At 36.7% G+C, this 14649-nt stretch overlaps 1 protein-coding gene across 3 annotated transcripts in view; it reads right to left on the bottom strand.

Moving 5' to 3' along the window:
• The window catches only part of KIDINS220 (kinase D interacting substrate 220), a 74819-nt gene that overhangs the window by 10866 nt on the left and 49304 nt on the right, over window positions 1–14649 (bottom strand). Inside the window, exons 23-26 of one of the 3 annotated variants that reach the window (XM_088162384.1) lie at window positions 10958–11136; window positions 7614–7840; window positions 4094–4204; window positions 3157–3213 (exon numbers count right to left, since the gene is read on the bottom strand). In XM_088162384.1, the coding sequence (XP_088018510.1) occupies window positions 3157–3213; window positions 4094–4204; window positions 7614–7840; window positions 10958–11136 (574 nt within the window). The remainder of the gene's footprint in view (window positions 1–3156; window positions 3214–4093; window positions 4205–7613; window positions 7841–10957; window positions 11137–14649) is intronic. The other 2 variants (XM_014895006.2, XM_088162385.1) reach the window with 2 other exon arrangements.

Raw genomic sequence — 14649 nt, forward strand, 5'->3', positions numbered from 1 at the left:
GACTTACACAGCTTTGAGAAAAGGACAAAACAGAATTAAAAGAAACAACAGCTTAAAGTGACATCATAAAAGTTGAATATACAGAGAACATGCTTTGAAGTAAACAGAGGAAATCAAGGTTAGGACAGACACAGGATATTTTCATAATGACATGAAACCTTTAAAATAGGTCTTCAAAATATACATTTAGGATATGCTATACAAATATTATTTTTATGAGCAGACTATTCTGTTTTGCATTTGTAAAAAAACTACTTACTATACTCCGTTTTGCATAAGGGTTTTAATTATTTTTCTGACAGAAAATCCTTCTTTTAATGAAATATTCTCCTACCATTTCAAGATCAAATTATACTACCAATGTACCTCAAATAATTTTTCAAACTTCTATCTAACCAAATCTGCCAACTCCCCTCGCCCCCACCCCTCAAAAAAACAAACCAGCGCCCCCCACAGAATAGAAAAGTTATTTCTTATAAGCACAAATTTTCAAAGCACAAAAATGATACACAAAAGCATTGGAAAATCTGTAAGAAAACTCCCATGCCATACATTTTCATTCATGCTCAAACTTTTGAAAAGTACTTCCAGTTTCTTAAGAAGCACTCCATCTATACTACATGCTCTGGGCCACATTAGTCCTCATTCAAAGCACATATACTACATCTTAAGGGATTATATATTCAGTGAAGTATGAAAAACTCTATTTAAACAAAGTAATTATATTGGAACAAGCTGCTTCCAAAGAAGTCAAAATTAACAATGCAAACTAAAGCACAAAATCAAGTTTATGACAGATAAGCACTGCTAATGCTAGTTTGATTTCTAACATAAAAGGGAATTCTGTGAACCATTCCACGCTACCATTCCACGACTGGTAACACTGCAATCCACCTACAAACTCTTCAAAAGGGCACTCTAGAATTCTAGTTTTTGAAGTTATTCAGAAATAAGCATTTGTGCAGTAAAACCAGCAGAAATGCATGTTTGTCTCCATCACAGATGTCAAAGGCTGGCATCTTAAGACTATTTTCACTAGAGATTGAAGCTGATAGCCAAAAATTTGTAATGCACCTTCATGCTGATACAACTAAAGAGATGGTATTTGGTCAACTTACCAGTTTGACATTTATGTTTTGATCCATTCAGCAAAGAACAGTAAACTATGGTCTGAGATAGACAAGTTTTATCATCAGCAACAGAATCTAATTATAGAAGGTGGCTGACATAAAATTCTTGATATATGATGACTATACTTGAAATATTCCTGATTTTTACTAAGAAAGCCTAGATTTATGCAGGTATTATGAGACTAATGATGACAGTCTGGAATTCCAGAACTTGGTCACTCCAACATCAGACTGACAACAGCCGACCCATAACTAGATCACATAACAGCCTCCACACAGCTTTGTCAACTCATGCAATAAGCAGAAATTATGATCTGTATGAAAAGAAAAAATATACTACAGAGTAATCCTGTTTTTTCGCCCTGTTATGACACAAGCATTCAAAACAATGATTATTCTCTTTTTTTACACAGGAGTTGCAGCATTTCTGGCTCCTTGCCAGTTTAGCATGAAAGACAATTTTGATTCTACATGCTCCTCTTGTTTTCAATCACCAAACCAATTACACATCTTGGTGTTCATTAACTACTTTGTGCAGTTTTTTTAGTTTATTTAATTACTTTGCGTGCACCAAACCATTTAATAAGTTGGATCACTTATACAGTAGCAACGACCCATCAATTAAGAGCTACCTAAATAGCTGGATGAAATTATTATACCCATCATCTACAGATAATTGTAGCACATAACACAAATATAATATTGTTTCCGTTCATAGGAAATTCAATAAAGTTGACAAAAGAAGTGGATTTAGAGTAGATGAAACCTTGATAAGACATCACATACTATATCTTGACTAACAACCTTGTCAACTTCCCAAGAGACTTAAAAAAAAATACAAAGTTCTAGATTTACAACATAGGTTAAATATTGCTAAGTCTTAGAAAACTATATGATCTGATATGCTGCATTACAGACTCACATTAGTATAAATTAAAGTTAAAAACAGATCTAACATAATCTTCCATTATCTCAAAGGAAGTTGCTTTTTAATATTTTAATTTCTGTATTTTCTTACTTAGAGGCAATAGGTTATTTAACTCACAGAAGTCTTTTAAACTGCTGTTTGAAGCTGCACCTAATTGTGCATTAAGATACACACTCAGCAGCAAGCAGAAGAGCACCCAGCTCCAGTTGTGCTGCTGAAACTCATTCACTACTTTGCCCCAAGACTAAATCCCACTTTTCCAGGCTTGTGTTCCTTTCCATACTCACAGGGACACACATTCTTCAGCCATCATGCTAATACTTTTGATACAGTTAAACAGAGTTTGGAATCTGTGTGGGGTTTGATTTTTTTTTCATTGCACAACAATAGAAAGACATTTTTGCAAAGATTTACTAAAAGGAAAAGTAAAGGCAATCAAACTACAACTGTCATCAACAACTATTGGCAGCAAATATTAAGAGAATCGTGACAGTCACATTAAACTCTTTGTTTTGGTATAAAACACGATTACCATAATTAGAATTAAAACATATACCATAAAGATGACATCCTAAGTATGAATACTTAGGATAAAACAAAACAAGTCATAGAAAAGGGAACTGTTAAAATTCTGACTCAAGAATAAGCTTATGACCAGCAATGTTTTATTTTTCCATTTCTATCAAAGCTTCCTTATACTTTGTTACCAGCAGTAGCTTTATGTCACCAACTAAAAAAGTAGGGCATGGGCAAGAGCATTGACTGAAGCAGAAAAACACAATTACTTCTAAAACTTAAGCACTGAATGACCAGCTGTCATTCTACACTCTGTTTAGCTACCACACTTTACTGAAAGCTCACCACAGCTACTGAGAAAGGCAAGGGGAAAACTACAGGGGAAAATAAGAGTACATCTTACAAGTGAAATATTAGCTTTTAAATTCATTCACGAACTACATTAGTTATCAACTACTCTATTTGCCCACCAAAGCCACTGATGCAGTGTTAGTGAACTGCAGTTATGATTAATGCAGACTCATTACTGCTGAAAAAGCAATGAGATGCTAAAATTTCCACACCACATGACTACTCATTTACCATTGAGGGGTCTGTGGGTGAAGGAAGCCCCTCATCAGCATCCTCCTTGATAACATCCTAACAACAACAAAATATTATGGTTTGGGTAAAATGATCAAGGGCTCAACAAAAATTATGAAGTAAACAGTGAATGAGAATGATCTCATAATAATACATAATTCAATAGAAACACATCTGTTTTCTTTAAGTGATTAAAGCTTTTACCACCTTTTAACAGCCTTGCTCATTGTATCAATATCCTAGAATTAAAGCAACCAACAAGTGAGGCTTTTACTTTTTTTATCTTTCCTTAGTTCATAATTCCATTTGAATAGTCATCTGTCAGCAAAATAAATACTGTTAAATAGGAAATTTATTATTCTGCAGGAAGCTAGAAAAGTCTGCTAGTTTTGCCCTTCTAATGGGTAAAGTTGAATTATATATACTAGCAAAAACACTTAAGATAAAATGTATTTTGTTTTACTTAAATATTGAAAATATTTATTTTAACATTTAAATCTGATCTTCCAGTTTCTAGAATTCTTTACAACATTAAAGGATGCAATTTTATCTTCTCCAGATACAAAGAATTTGTGAGATATTATTAAAAAAATTGAACATAAATTTACAAGTATCAGTCATTTTCTTATATAACTACATCTATTTAGGTACTATAATACAGTTGGCATTTTCACTAATATATTTTTTGCCAGTAGCACAGGTCATTCTCCTCTAATCTATATACATGGATGCTAGAATTGGTTTTCCTCTGTAAGAAATATTCAAAGTTAAAACAAAATACATTTACATTACATATTAATAACACCTTTGCTTAAAATATTTATAAGATAAAGCTTCTACTTGTCTAACAGAGAGTCATAATTAATAACCTTCATTTCCATTACCCACTATATTTATTGTCTAGGTTAGTATTTGAATTGCTCTTCAAAATACTTACTAGGCCATTGTTCTGATCTCTGGACAAACTCGTTTTTAGTGGTGGACGTGAGATGAGATGAGAACTGCCAGGGTAATACCTTGGCATGTAAAGATATGGGGCAAAGAATGGCTATGGAAAAAAAAAAGGTGTAACAAAAAAGGGACAAACAATTACACAAATCAAAATGTAATAATAAAATAAAAATCATTACAACAAAACACATCCTCTACTCGAGTTTCATAAAGTAAAAAAAGAGCAATTACTAATAGCTTTCTTTAATTTTTGCATTGAACCATTGAACAGAATTCAATCAAAAGCTCTGGAATGAGTTCTTCAAAATTACTCAGCAAATGACCCCCTTATTTTCCTCCAAGCCAATGGGTGCTCTGATATAGTTTTCTGGAGGAACAGAGTCAGAACGGTTTTGATAGCTACACTCTAACAAATGTTTTCAATATGGGAAAATAATAGTTTAACAATAATTCTGGCAATTTCACTCTCTGACTCTCTAAACTAAAAATCAGATACTCAGTAAAACTTTGGATCATTTGTAATAGCCAAGACAACTGTATCAACTAAACAAAAAGTGTGATACATAATAGCATCACTAGAACTTCCCATATTTGTGGAACCCAACCTGGGGGCTTCCACAAACACTAGATTTTATAAATGTATGAATAGATGCCTATAGTAGACAGTATTGGAGCTTTGTTTTGCTGGAAATACATTAATGCATGTTGTTCAATACAAATGCCATTTTAAGGGACAGTGTTAATTTAGACTTCAGGAAAAGCAGAATTAGAGCACTCATTGCTTTCAACTCATTGCCCAGTTCTTAATAAAACTCCCAAAATAATAATAAAAAAACCCCAAAACAACTAAAAACCAACAAAACACCATAAAAACCTAAAAGAAATCTCAAAACAATGGCTGTATTTCTGATGTTTCTATGTGTAGCATTTTCAAAATTGTATTATCCAGATACTTCACAAGAGAACATATTAGCTGATTTGTGTTTCTGCACATGACAAGATTCTGATTAGTCTACAGCACCAAATTCAGTGTACAGTAAATAATTCTATGACTCAATGGATAATCTATGAGAAAGGAGTCAAATTTGTTGAAATATTCCACTTTAGATTTGCCAATAAGGACTTAAAAACTTCTGTATTTCAAAGCAGCTCTAAGCAAATGGAGAAATTCAAGTTTAATTTCTGAGTATATCATTTATGTAGACAGCATATGCTACAACTTCACGCACTTTATGGAAAATAAAAATGGGTCCATATTCTTAGCTGCTAGAGGTAGATTATGAGCAGTTTCACACAATTACCACAAAAACTTCATATAATCTTCCAACATACAAAGTTACACAATATTCATTGTAACCATTCGTCTAAATGGGGGAGTTTGGTTACCTAGCCTTTGCCTTATTATTTGGCTAGTACAGACTGATGCAGGAAAGTTCACTGAATTTAAACTATTCCACTGTCATAAGGCACATTCTACAAATAATACAAACTTTTTTTTAAAGAGAGATTAATTCCCAGAAAATACCACAGAATAATTTAGTGCCTTAGTTTTCCACTAAGAGCTTAAACCATGTGGAAAACCCCCAAGCATGAAATGCTTAACGATCAAACTGCATTCAAGTGCCCAGCTCTCACTGCAGAGCCTCTGCTCTGAAACACACAGGGAGCTTGCTGGTTACATATCAAACTACAAAGCAATGGAAAAAAACTGTTCACTAAGACAATTATCCCACAATCCTCTCATAATTCTAATCAACCCCTGAGACCATTTCAGCTACTCCACGGTTTTCCAACTGTGGGATTAATTCTCCATTACAGGCCAAGCACTACAGACTCAATCTTCATTGGAAGTACAATACAGGTATCATGAAAAGATGAGATCAATAGGAATATATATTGGGCATAAACCAGTGCAGAGTTGCTTTCCAAGTCTGTAGATAGCCTACAAAGCTTAATGGATGTAGCAAAACACGATTTAATCAAGATATCAAGGATTTTTCTTCTCTTTCGTAAAAAAAAAAATATACCATAATTTCTCGTTCCCACCCAGGAAATCCCAATTAGACTTGCCTACTGCTCTGACCTTCCCTGTAAGAAACATCATCTCCACAATGCAGTACCTTTATGAGTCCAAAATAATAAATACAGTTCTCTGACATTATTTATTAAGTGACACACTAAAAACAATTAGAAGAGCTGTATAAAATTCCAGCCAAAAAGGCTAAAATTGAAGTATTTTAGTCTTCAGCAGGCAAAAAAGCATGCCTGTAAGCCTTAACACAAAGGAACAAATAAACTCTTTATAAGAACAGCTTATGACTCACCAATAATTACTTCACTAATGCTTACTGGAGCCAAAAACACCCATACAGGTTTCAACAGTTTATCACCCCGACTTTAAACCTTGTCATGTACAGTAACACAAAACAGGGCAAAACAGACACAAAAACAGGGCTTCCAATGAAACAGCTACTTGGACTAAGCTGAGTTAGTATCAGCATAAATATTCATGTGTCAAGCATTTATCAGTGTTGGACTACTTCAAAATATATATTATGTTATTTTCAACAAAACAGCATACTGTTACTATCTTGAAGGTATATAAGAATAATTTTAGAATAGATAACTTTAAAATTTCTGGCCTGCATATATTTTTTTTTTGCCTTGGTTAACATACACTGATTTAGAAATAACTCAATTTACTTCTCAGCTTTTAGGTTATATGTTTATCTACAGTCAAATCTACTTAATGTTGAGGCTATTTCCTCTATATAGAAGTAAGCTATGACTTATATCAGTTCTCTGTGGTTTTTTCAGGATAGCACTGCAGAAAAAAAAGTGAAAAATAAAGTTTAAAAATACCAAATACATCCCACAAAACCAGGAAGTTTAGACTTTCTTTGACTATACAGTAAAGCATTTCATTCAATTCTCACGTGAGCCATTCCCAGGACTATGTTTTCTGAGGCCCACAGATAGCTCAAAAATGTATGTTTTATGCAATTCATGTTAATTCCTTTAAACTAGTACAACATCAGCTCAAGGAAAAGATCACGGAATAACTTTAAAAAGAGACAAAAGGGAAGACAGGCATACATTCTTATAATCTATCTCCCCACTTGAGTTTCTGTATGTTTTAACAAAAGCCACGAAAAAAAGATGGGATCTCTTCCAACGTCTGTGAGTATGTGAACAACAGAGCAGTTTACCCCCTCCCCCCAAAAAACCAAAAACAAAAACACCAAGAAAAAAACCCTATGCAATATCCTACAATTGAGCAGTGTCTCAAAATTATTTTTCCCCTTTGTAATTTGTTTTTCTGATGCCATTTACTATGTTTCTTCTCCAGACAACAGTGACTGAACATTAATGCAAAACTTGTCAACTTTTGGACTTTTCTCCACTCCTAAATGAAACTTGCATGGGGATTTAAATATTTAATAGATGACATCTGCAGTATTACCAGACTACATCAGAAGAACGTTAATTGGATCTCGATTATTTACCCGATTGTAAAACGGATGCTGAGGTCCTGTCATACCACTATAGTAACTGCTGTGAGGCTGGGGGGATAAAACTCCACTATTGAAAGGCCCATTGAAAGAGGTGGTAGAAGAGCAAGCTGAGGAAGGCTGACTGAACAGAGATGTTGCTCTAGCAGGTGCCTCATGTAAAGGCAAGGTGGGATAAGGAAGTCCTCCAATATTCATCTGATCTCTTGCAGCACGAACGTCTGAAAAATAAATTGGTAACAAGAATAAATTTTGCTTGAAGTATATGGAAAAGTTTTTATTTGTTTGTCAATTCACTACCGTAGATCTTTGTATATTTAACTCCAATCAGAACTCATCAAGTAGAACATCAAGAAGGTCAAATTTCAGCTGGATTTGGTGGATTTCTCTTGATGATCACATCTACACAGGAGTCTTTAGGAAAGTTAGGACGGTTTATCACATAAAATTATGTAGCATATTAAATCTCTCTAAACATTTAGATTTTTTTTTTTCAAATGTGGCATAAAGGAACCTAATAGTGACTCTCCAAGAGAAGCTGCTCCAAGGCTGGTCTGTACCATGGCAGAGCGACAAATCCCAGCAAACAGAGGCCTCTTCTGATCCACCAGGGGCTGTCAATACTCTCACAGCAGGTGCTATGAAGAAAACCAAGGTCCCCAACAAGCCTTAGCCCAGGAAGTGTGACAAGGTAGTTTGTGTGGCCAGGGGCACAGGAAGAGTACAGTCACCCTACTGAAGAGGTGAGCTCCCTTGGTCATCCTACTCTTGAAAGAAGCTCAGATATGGCATTCACAAGGGACAAACCTATAGTCCTCTGCACTCACCAGGAAGATGTAACAACACAGACAGAGCTCCCACACAGGCCTCAGGCTATGGTGGGGGCGGGGGGGGCAGAGCCTGTCACCAGTCTGAGATGGTAGTAGATACAACAGATGTGTGAGACATGAGACATGACCAGGCAGATAACCCTGGTCCAGCCTGGTGGCAGAGTTAAGTAAGGAAGCAGAAAGAGTAAGAAGCATGAGAAAGTCAGAGGACAGAGATGGCTGGGATTATGCTCTGGCCTCCCTGAAACAGAAAAGCCACCATAAAAAAGCCAGATTCAGGGTGCCCTGTATTCTCCCCACAACAGGCAAAAGGCACCTGTGCCAGGAGACATTCATGCTGGGCATCAGGAACAATTTCTCCACTGAAAGTCTTATGGAGATGAGGCAGAGGCTCCTGAGAAAACAGAAGTTAACAGGAAAACACCACTGAAATACTTCAAAGGAATTGAAGTGTGTTCCTCTAAGAAGGTGACAAAGGTGACTGCCCAGCTGAGGTGCCTCTACCTCAGTGCACACAGAGTGGGCAACTAACAGGAGGAGCCAGAAGCCACTGTGCTGCTAGAAAGCTATGACCTAGCTGCCACTCCAGAAACTTGGTGGATGAATCCTATGACTGGAGTGCAACTACTGATGGCTGCAGGCTGTTCAATGGGACAGGAAGGGAAAGAGGGGAGGAGAGGCTGCTCTCTATATCAAGAGATGGAGAGATTGCAAATTCTCAGAAACAGCAGCAAGGAGGACCCCAGGAACTAGTGGCCTGTCAGCCTCACCTCTGAAGATCATAAACCAGATCCTCTGAGAAGTTTTGCTAAGGCACATGGAGGACAGAGGTGATTCAAGACAGCCAGCAACAGCTTCACCACAGAGAAGTTCTGCCTAACCAACTCTGTGGTCTTCTGTGAGGAGTGACTGCATCAGTGGACAAGGGAAGGGCTACAGATACCATTTATCTGGACTTCTACAAAGCTTTTCATGTAGTCCCCCACAATATCCTCCTCTCTACACTGGAGATACATTCGATGAGTAGACTGTTACACAGGTAAGAAATTGGGTGTGGACAATTGCATCCAGAGGGTAGTGGTGAATGGCTCAGAGTCCTGACTGAAATCAGTGACCAGTGCTGTCCCTCAGGGGTCCATACTGGGACCAGTGTTACTTAGTGTTACTTAGCATTAATGACACGAATGAAGAGATGAGTCTCAGCCAGCCCACAGATGACACCAAGCCGAGTGGTGCAGTGACACACCTGAGGGATGGGATGCCATCCAGAGCAACCTGGACAAGCTCAAGAAGTGGACCTATGGGAATCTTGAGAGCTTTAATAAGATCACCTGGCTGGGTCAAGCCTCAGTAACAATCCAGGCTGGGAGATGAACAGATGCAGAGGAGCTCTGCCAAGAAGGACTTGGGAGTTCTGGTGGATGAGAGGCTGGGCATGACCCAGCCATGTGCCCTTGCAGCCCAGAAAGCCAAATGTGCCCTGGGCTGCATCCAAACTGGGCAGCACATGAGGGAGGGGATTCTGCCCCTCTGTTCTGCTCTGGTGAGACCCCACCTGCAGTGCTGCATCCAGCTCTGGGGTCCCAGAAGAAGAAGGACATCAATGTATTTGAGCAAGTCCAGAGGAGGCCAGAAAGATGACTGATGAGGGATGGAACATCTCTCCTATGAGGAAAGGCTGAGAGAATTAGGATTTTTCAGAGAGAAGACTTTGGGGTGACCTAATTGCAGCCTAGTAGCACCTGGAGAGAGCCTACAAGAAAGGTGGAGAAAGACTATTTACAGGAATATGCAGTGACAGGACAAGGGGGAATAATTTCAAATTGAGAGTAGGTTTAGATTAGATGTTATGAAGGAATTCTTTACCATGAAGGTGATGAGGTACTGGAGCAGGTTGACCAGAGAACTTATGAATGTCCTAACACTGGAAGTGTTCAAGATCAGGTTAGATGGGGCTCTGAGCAACCTGGCCTAGTGAAAGGTGTCCCTGCACATGGCAGGGAGGTTGGAACTATATCATCTTTAAGGTCCCTTCCAACCTAAGCCATTTTAAGATTCTAAGGAACAACTCTCCTAGGAGGAAAGCTGACGGAGTTGGGGTTCTTCAGCCTGGAGAAGACTTTGTTTCACTGACTTAATTTCTACAGGGTTTTACATATATTTTCAAAATCGTTAACAAAGATCTGAAGTCAACTTGAATCTCTTCTGCTAAAATATTGTGTGTTTCCTCCATCTCCCAAAACACTTTGCAAAGCAAAAACAGTGGACTTCACCCTCCAAAAGAGAAGTCTTAGTCTAGGATGGTCTGGCTGTTACAGGAAAACTATTAAGTGAAACTGAATGGCCTCTTACTAAAGTCAAATCAGACAATTTGAAGGTATGATTTGATGAACAAATGAGTGTTCTGTGTGACACGCCAAGTAGCTCTACTTAAAACAAATAATAGATATGTCATTTTCTATTTCTATTTCTATTTCTTATTCTATTTCTATTTATAAGGATACTCACCTGCAATGATTTCCCTTAGCTTGGGATCCAAGTTCACTGTACAAGGCAAAAAGGTTCTCACATCACGTGCAACAAGGACAGGCGTTCTTGAGGATAAAAATACTTCAAAGTTCCGTATATCTGCATCAATTTCAAGTAGAGGTTCAACATCTTTAGTTGTAGGAATATTCTTTGAAATTCTGGGGGGTGAAATTAGATACATCATATACCATATTTATTGGAGTATGACTTCAGTTTACAAAGTAATATTCTAGGGTGACATACTAGTACACTTGCACCCATTCTCCCTATTCTCTGAAAAAAAAGAGAACCCATAAAGAGCTGCACTGCAGAAAGATCAATGTAACATTTTCTAATATGTAAAAAACCTCAATTCAGAAATTCCATGGGAAAAACAATCTCATTTTAAAACTAACTTTTTGTAACAGGAACAAGCATCTTAGAAGTTGATCGAAATCTAACTGTGCATCCATTGTAAAAAGTGGGAAAACAACCACTTACTTTCAAGTAATTCACCTTCTAAGTAAAAGCCACAAACAAACGAAAACAACAAAACTATAAGACATGATCAATATAAGGGACTGTTCATGCATTATGACTACTGTCAAGCAACAGTGGGGGTTTTGTGAGCACTAGTATAAAGGGGAGTTTCAGGAAGAAACAAGTAAAAGGATTAAATGCTTGTCTTGTGGAAGTTTATGAAAAGCTCCTACCAAGCAAGTGATGTAGGCTGATGTTGTTCAGATGGACATATCTTATTTGATGTTTCATCTCATAGTACTGGTATCTCATATCAAATGAGAAATGATAATCTAAATTAAAGATTACTAAAATGAAAAAGTATTTCTCACACCCAGCATAATAAAAATGTAAACAGTGAAAGAATGCACTGAGAATAGTGAACATAGTTACAGTAATGACTATAAAGTGACTATGACACCACACATATGGATACCAGTGAAGTAACCGCACTGTACATCAAGTAAAAATAGAAAAAATTGTGAGAAGAAAAAACAAAAATAATTTATATAAACATAAAATTAATTATGATTTTTAATTACTCTTTTCAAAGACATGTTAAGACTACAACTCCATGACAAAGGGGAACAGCAAATATATGTTGGCTGCTCTGTGAGCTGCTGTAAGTTGCTTAAAAGAAATTGTAAGCATTTTCTCCAAATACTGGACAATTAAAAGAGCTAAGGCAACTAGCAATGCTGTCATGGATGAAATGAGGACACTGATGCATGGATGGGAAGGGAGGAAGGAGACTCATGCACACTCAGTAAATGAGTACGCCAGACATCTCTTACATTAAATAAATTCAAACTCACATTGTGTCTTTGAAAAGAAAAAAACAAACACTTAAAAGAAACCCCCAACTGGTTGTAACTGAATTGTATTTTTAATAGAGCTAATGAACTAAGTCTACCATTAGCTGAACAATCTTACCCTATTTCACAATTTGTCTGCTTTTTAAATGCAACAATATTTTTTTATCTTTATTTTTAGATCCTCCATAGAGAGTAGAATTTTATTTACCATGGGATTATTCCAGAGACAAAAGTGGCAGATTTACACAGAATACTTAGCTTTTAATGCTAAGAAAAATAAAATAATTGAGACTCAATGCTATACGCTTGAAGTAAATGCAACTCCATTGCATTATAAATGTATTTCAGCTGTGTTAATTTTTCAATCTAATGTTTTATGACATTCTTGCCATATACTAAGAGTATAATTAACAAATTCCTATAAATTTTACCAGAAAACAATGGACCGTGTACCTAACAGAGGATACTGTGTTATAAACATGCTGTCATAAACAATGTCTAATAAACACTGTCATAAACAGTGAATAACCTGATTCACAGTGAGAGGTTACTTTATAGCACAGGAAAAATGTAACAAATATAAAGCATACAAGCAAGTGTAGCCTATTCTAACAAAGGTTCTGATTCTGCAAATTGTTATGAGACATTGCCCAGATGGCACTGGGGAAGTTATCCACTTTAGGGAAGCTCAGTGCATGTAAGACTTCAGAGACTCCAGCCTTAAGAGAATAAAAGGTGCTGCTTCTGTGAGAAGACAAACTTTACACTCAAAAGGTTAGAATTTCAAATAATGGGAACAGTTCATTCTCCTGTAAGTTTAACGAAATCTAAGAAAAACTGAAAGTACTCCCAATCTCAAGGCGTGAAGGGCCAAGAGAAAAAGTAAGAACACTGGCAATATCAAAGTAAAACTTGTATACTCCACAGAACCTGAGAAATGCATATTTTACACTAATATTTAGCAACTACCTTAGCTTGTTCTATTTAGCCTTATATAAAACTACAACTAAACTGACTGTAAATGTGTATGTTTTAAATCAAATATCAGATGGCAAAAAAGCCAAGATCCTTAATGCACACTTCAGTTATATATATTAGTTATATATATTTACTGCTAGTATTTTAGACAGGAATTCAATGCTGGAAAAGTAAAAACAAAGTCACTCTTCAAGTCAGGAACTGAAGAGTTAAAGAGTGGCCTACTTCAACACTTCAATCTACAAAATAAAAAGCCAAAAGAGAATGTGACATAGATTTAAATAAAACACACAGCTGATGAATCACATGAAACAAATTAGCTGATTTTTAATGCCAGCTCTACTTAAGTCTGAATGTGAACAGTGTTCCGAATACGATGAACAAAGCTACTGTTCAGAAGCCAATAGCCCACTGCTGGTGTGCAGATTGAAGTCTCTATTCTAACCTCCTGAGCTCAATGTCTTAAACTACGCCTTTGAAAGAAATATTTATGTAAATGATAATCTTTTGGCAAAGAGCCACAAAAACCATACGTGCCTGCACTTCTCAGATAAAAAAAATAAAAGGTTAGCATTTAAAGCACTTTAGGAGTTACTTTTTCTAAAATATAAGCATGCAGATCTAAAAATAAAGCACTGCGAACACACTATTCTCATTCTGGGACTACATTCCTGAGGCAAAATAATTATTTTTTACATCAGAAACATCAAAAAGTGTCAGTGTTACAGACTGTCTGTTTCCAGGAGAAACTATTTGAATTTAGAAGGAATGAAACTGAAACAAAACATTTCATTGATTGAAGTGAACCTTAAAAATTCATTCCACTACTCTTTACATCTCTTTCCCATGAGCAACTGAAATTAAAAACTGCTTTCATTGTGGAGTAAGTTATATTGCAACAATGATGAATTATTTCTGGCTTTTTCCTCAAATAGAGGTAACTTAGTACAAGTACGCAGAAGCACATCATCTTATTTTTCATTCAAGAGACTGTAAATTAGATTCAAATTTATTCTAATTATGTTCACCTTGTACATCATGACTGACTTAGAAAATAACCACCATGGTCTGACAGTGTGTCCAGCACTGAATGTTGCCAGCATAGCTCAGAGGAAAGTGCTAAGCTGTTGTTGCACGTATTGACCATCTCCTTCACTACACTGCTGGGTGGTGGCAAAATGGCAACAGCCAAAATCAACCACCTTCATCCACACTGGAGGTGCCCATATTGCCCATGCCATTGGTTATGTCAGGCCCTGGAATATGCTGACAAGATTTACCCACCTCTTCCCACAGCCAAGGGTTTTGGGGCAGGTGCTCAAGGCTGGCTCTGACACAGCACAGCTGAGAGACAAGAGCTGTGAGAAGCCTCACTGCAGG

The sequence above is a fragment of the Sturnus vulgaris genome, chromosome 3 (assembly GCF_052056855.1).
Source record: "Sturnus vulgaris isolate bStuVul1 chromosome 3, bStuVul1.hap1, whole genome shotgun sequence".
NCBI lineage: Eukaryota > Metazoa > Chordata > Aves > Passeriformes > Sturnidae > Sturnus > Sturnus vulgaris.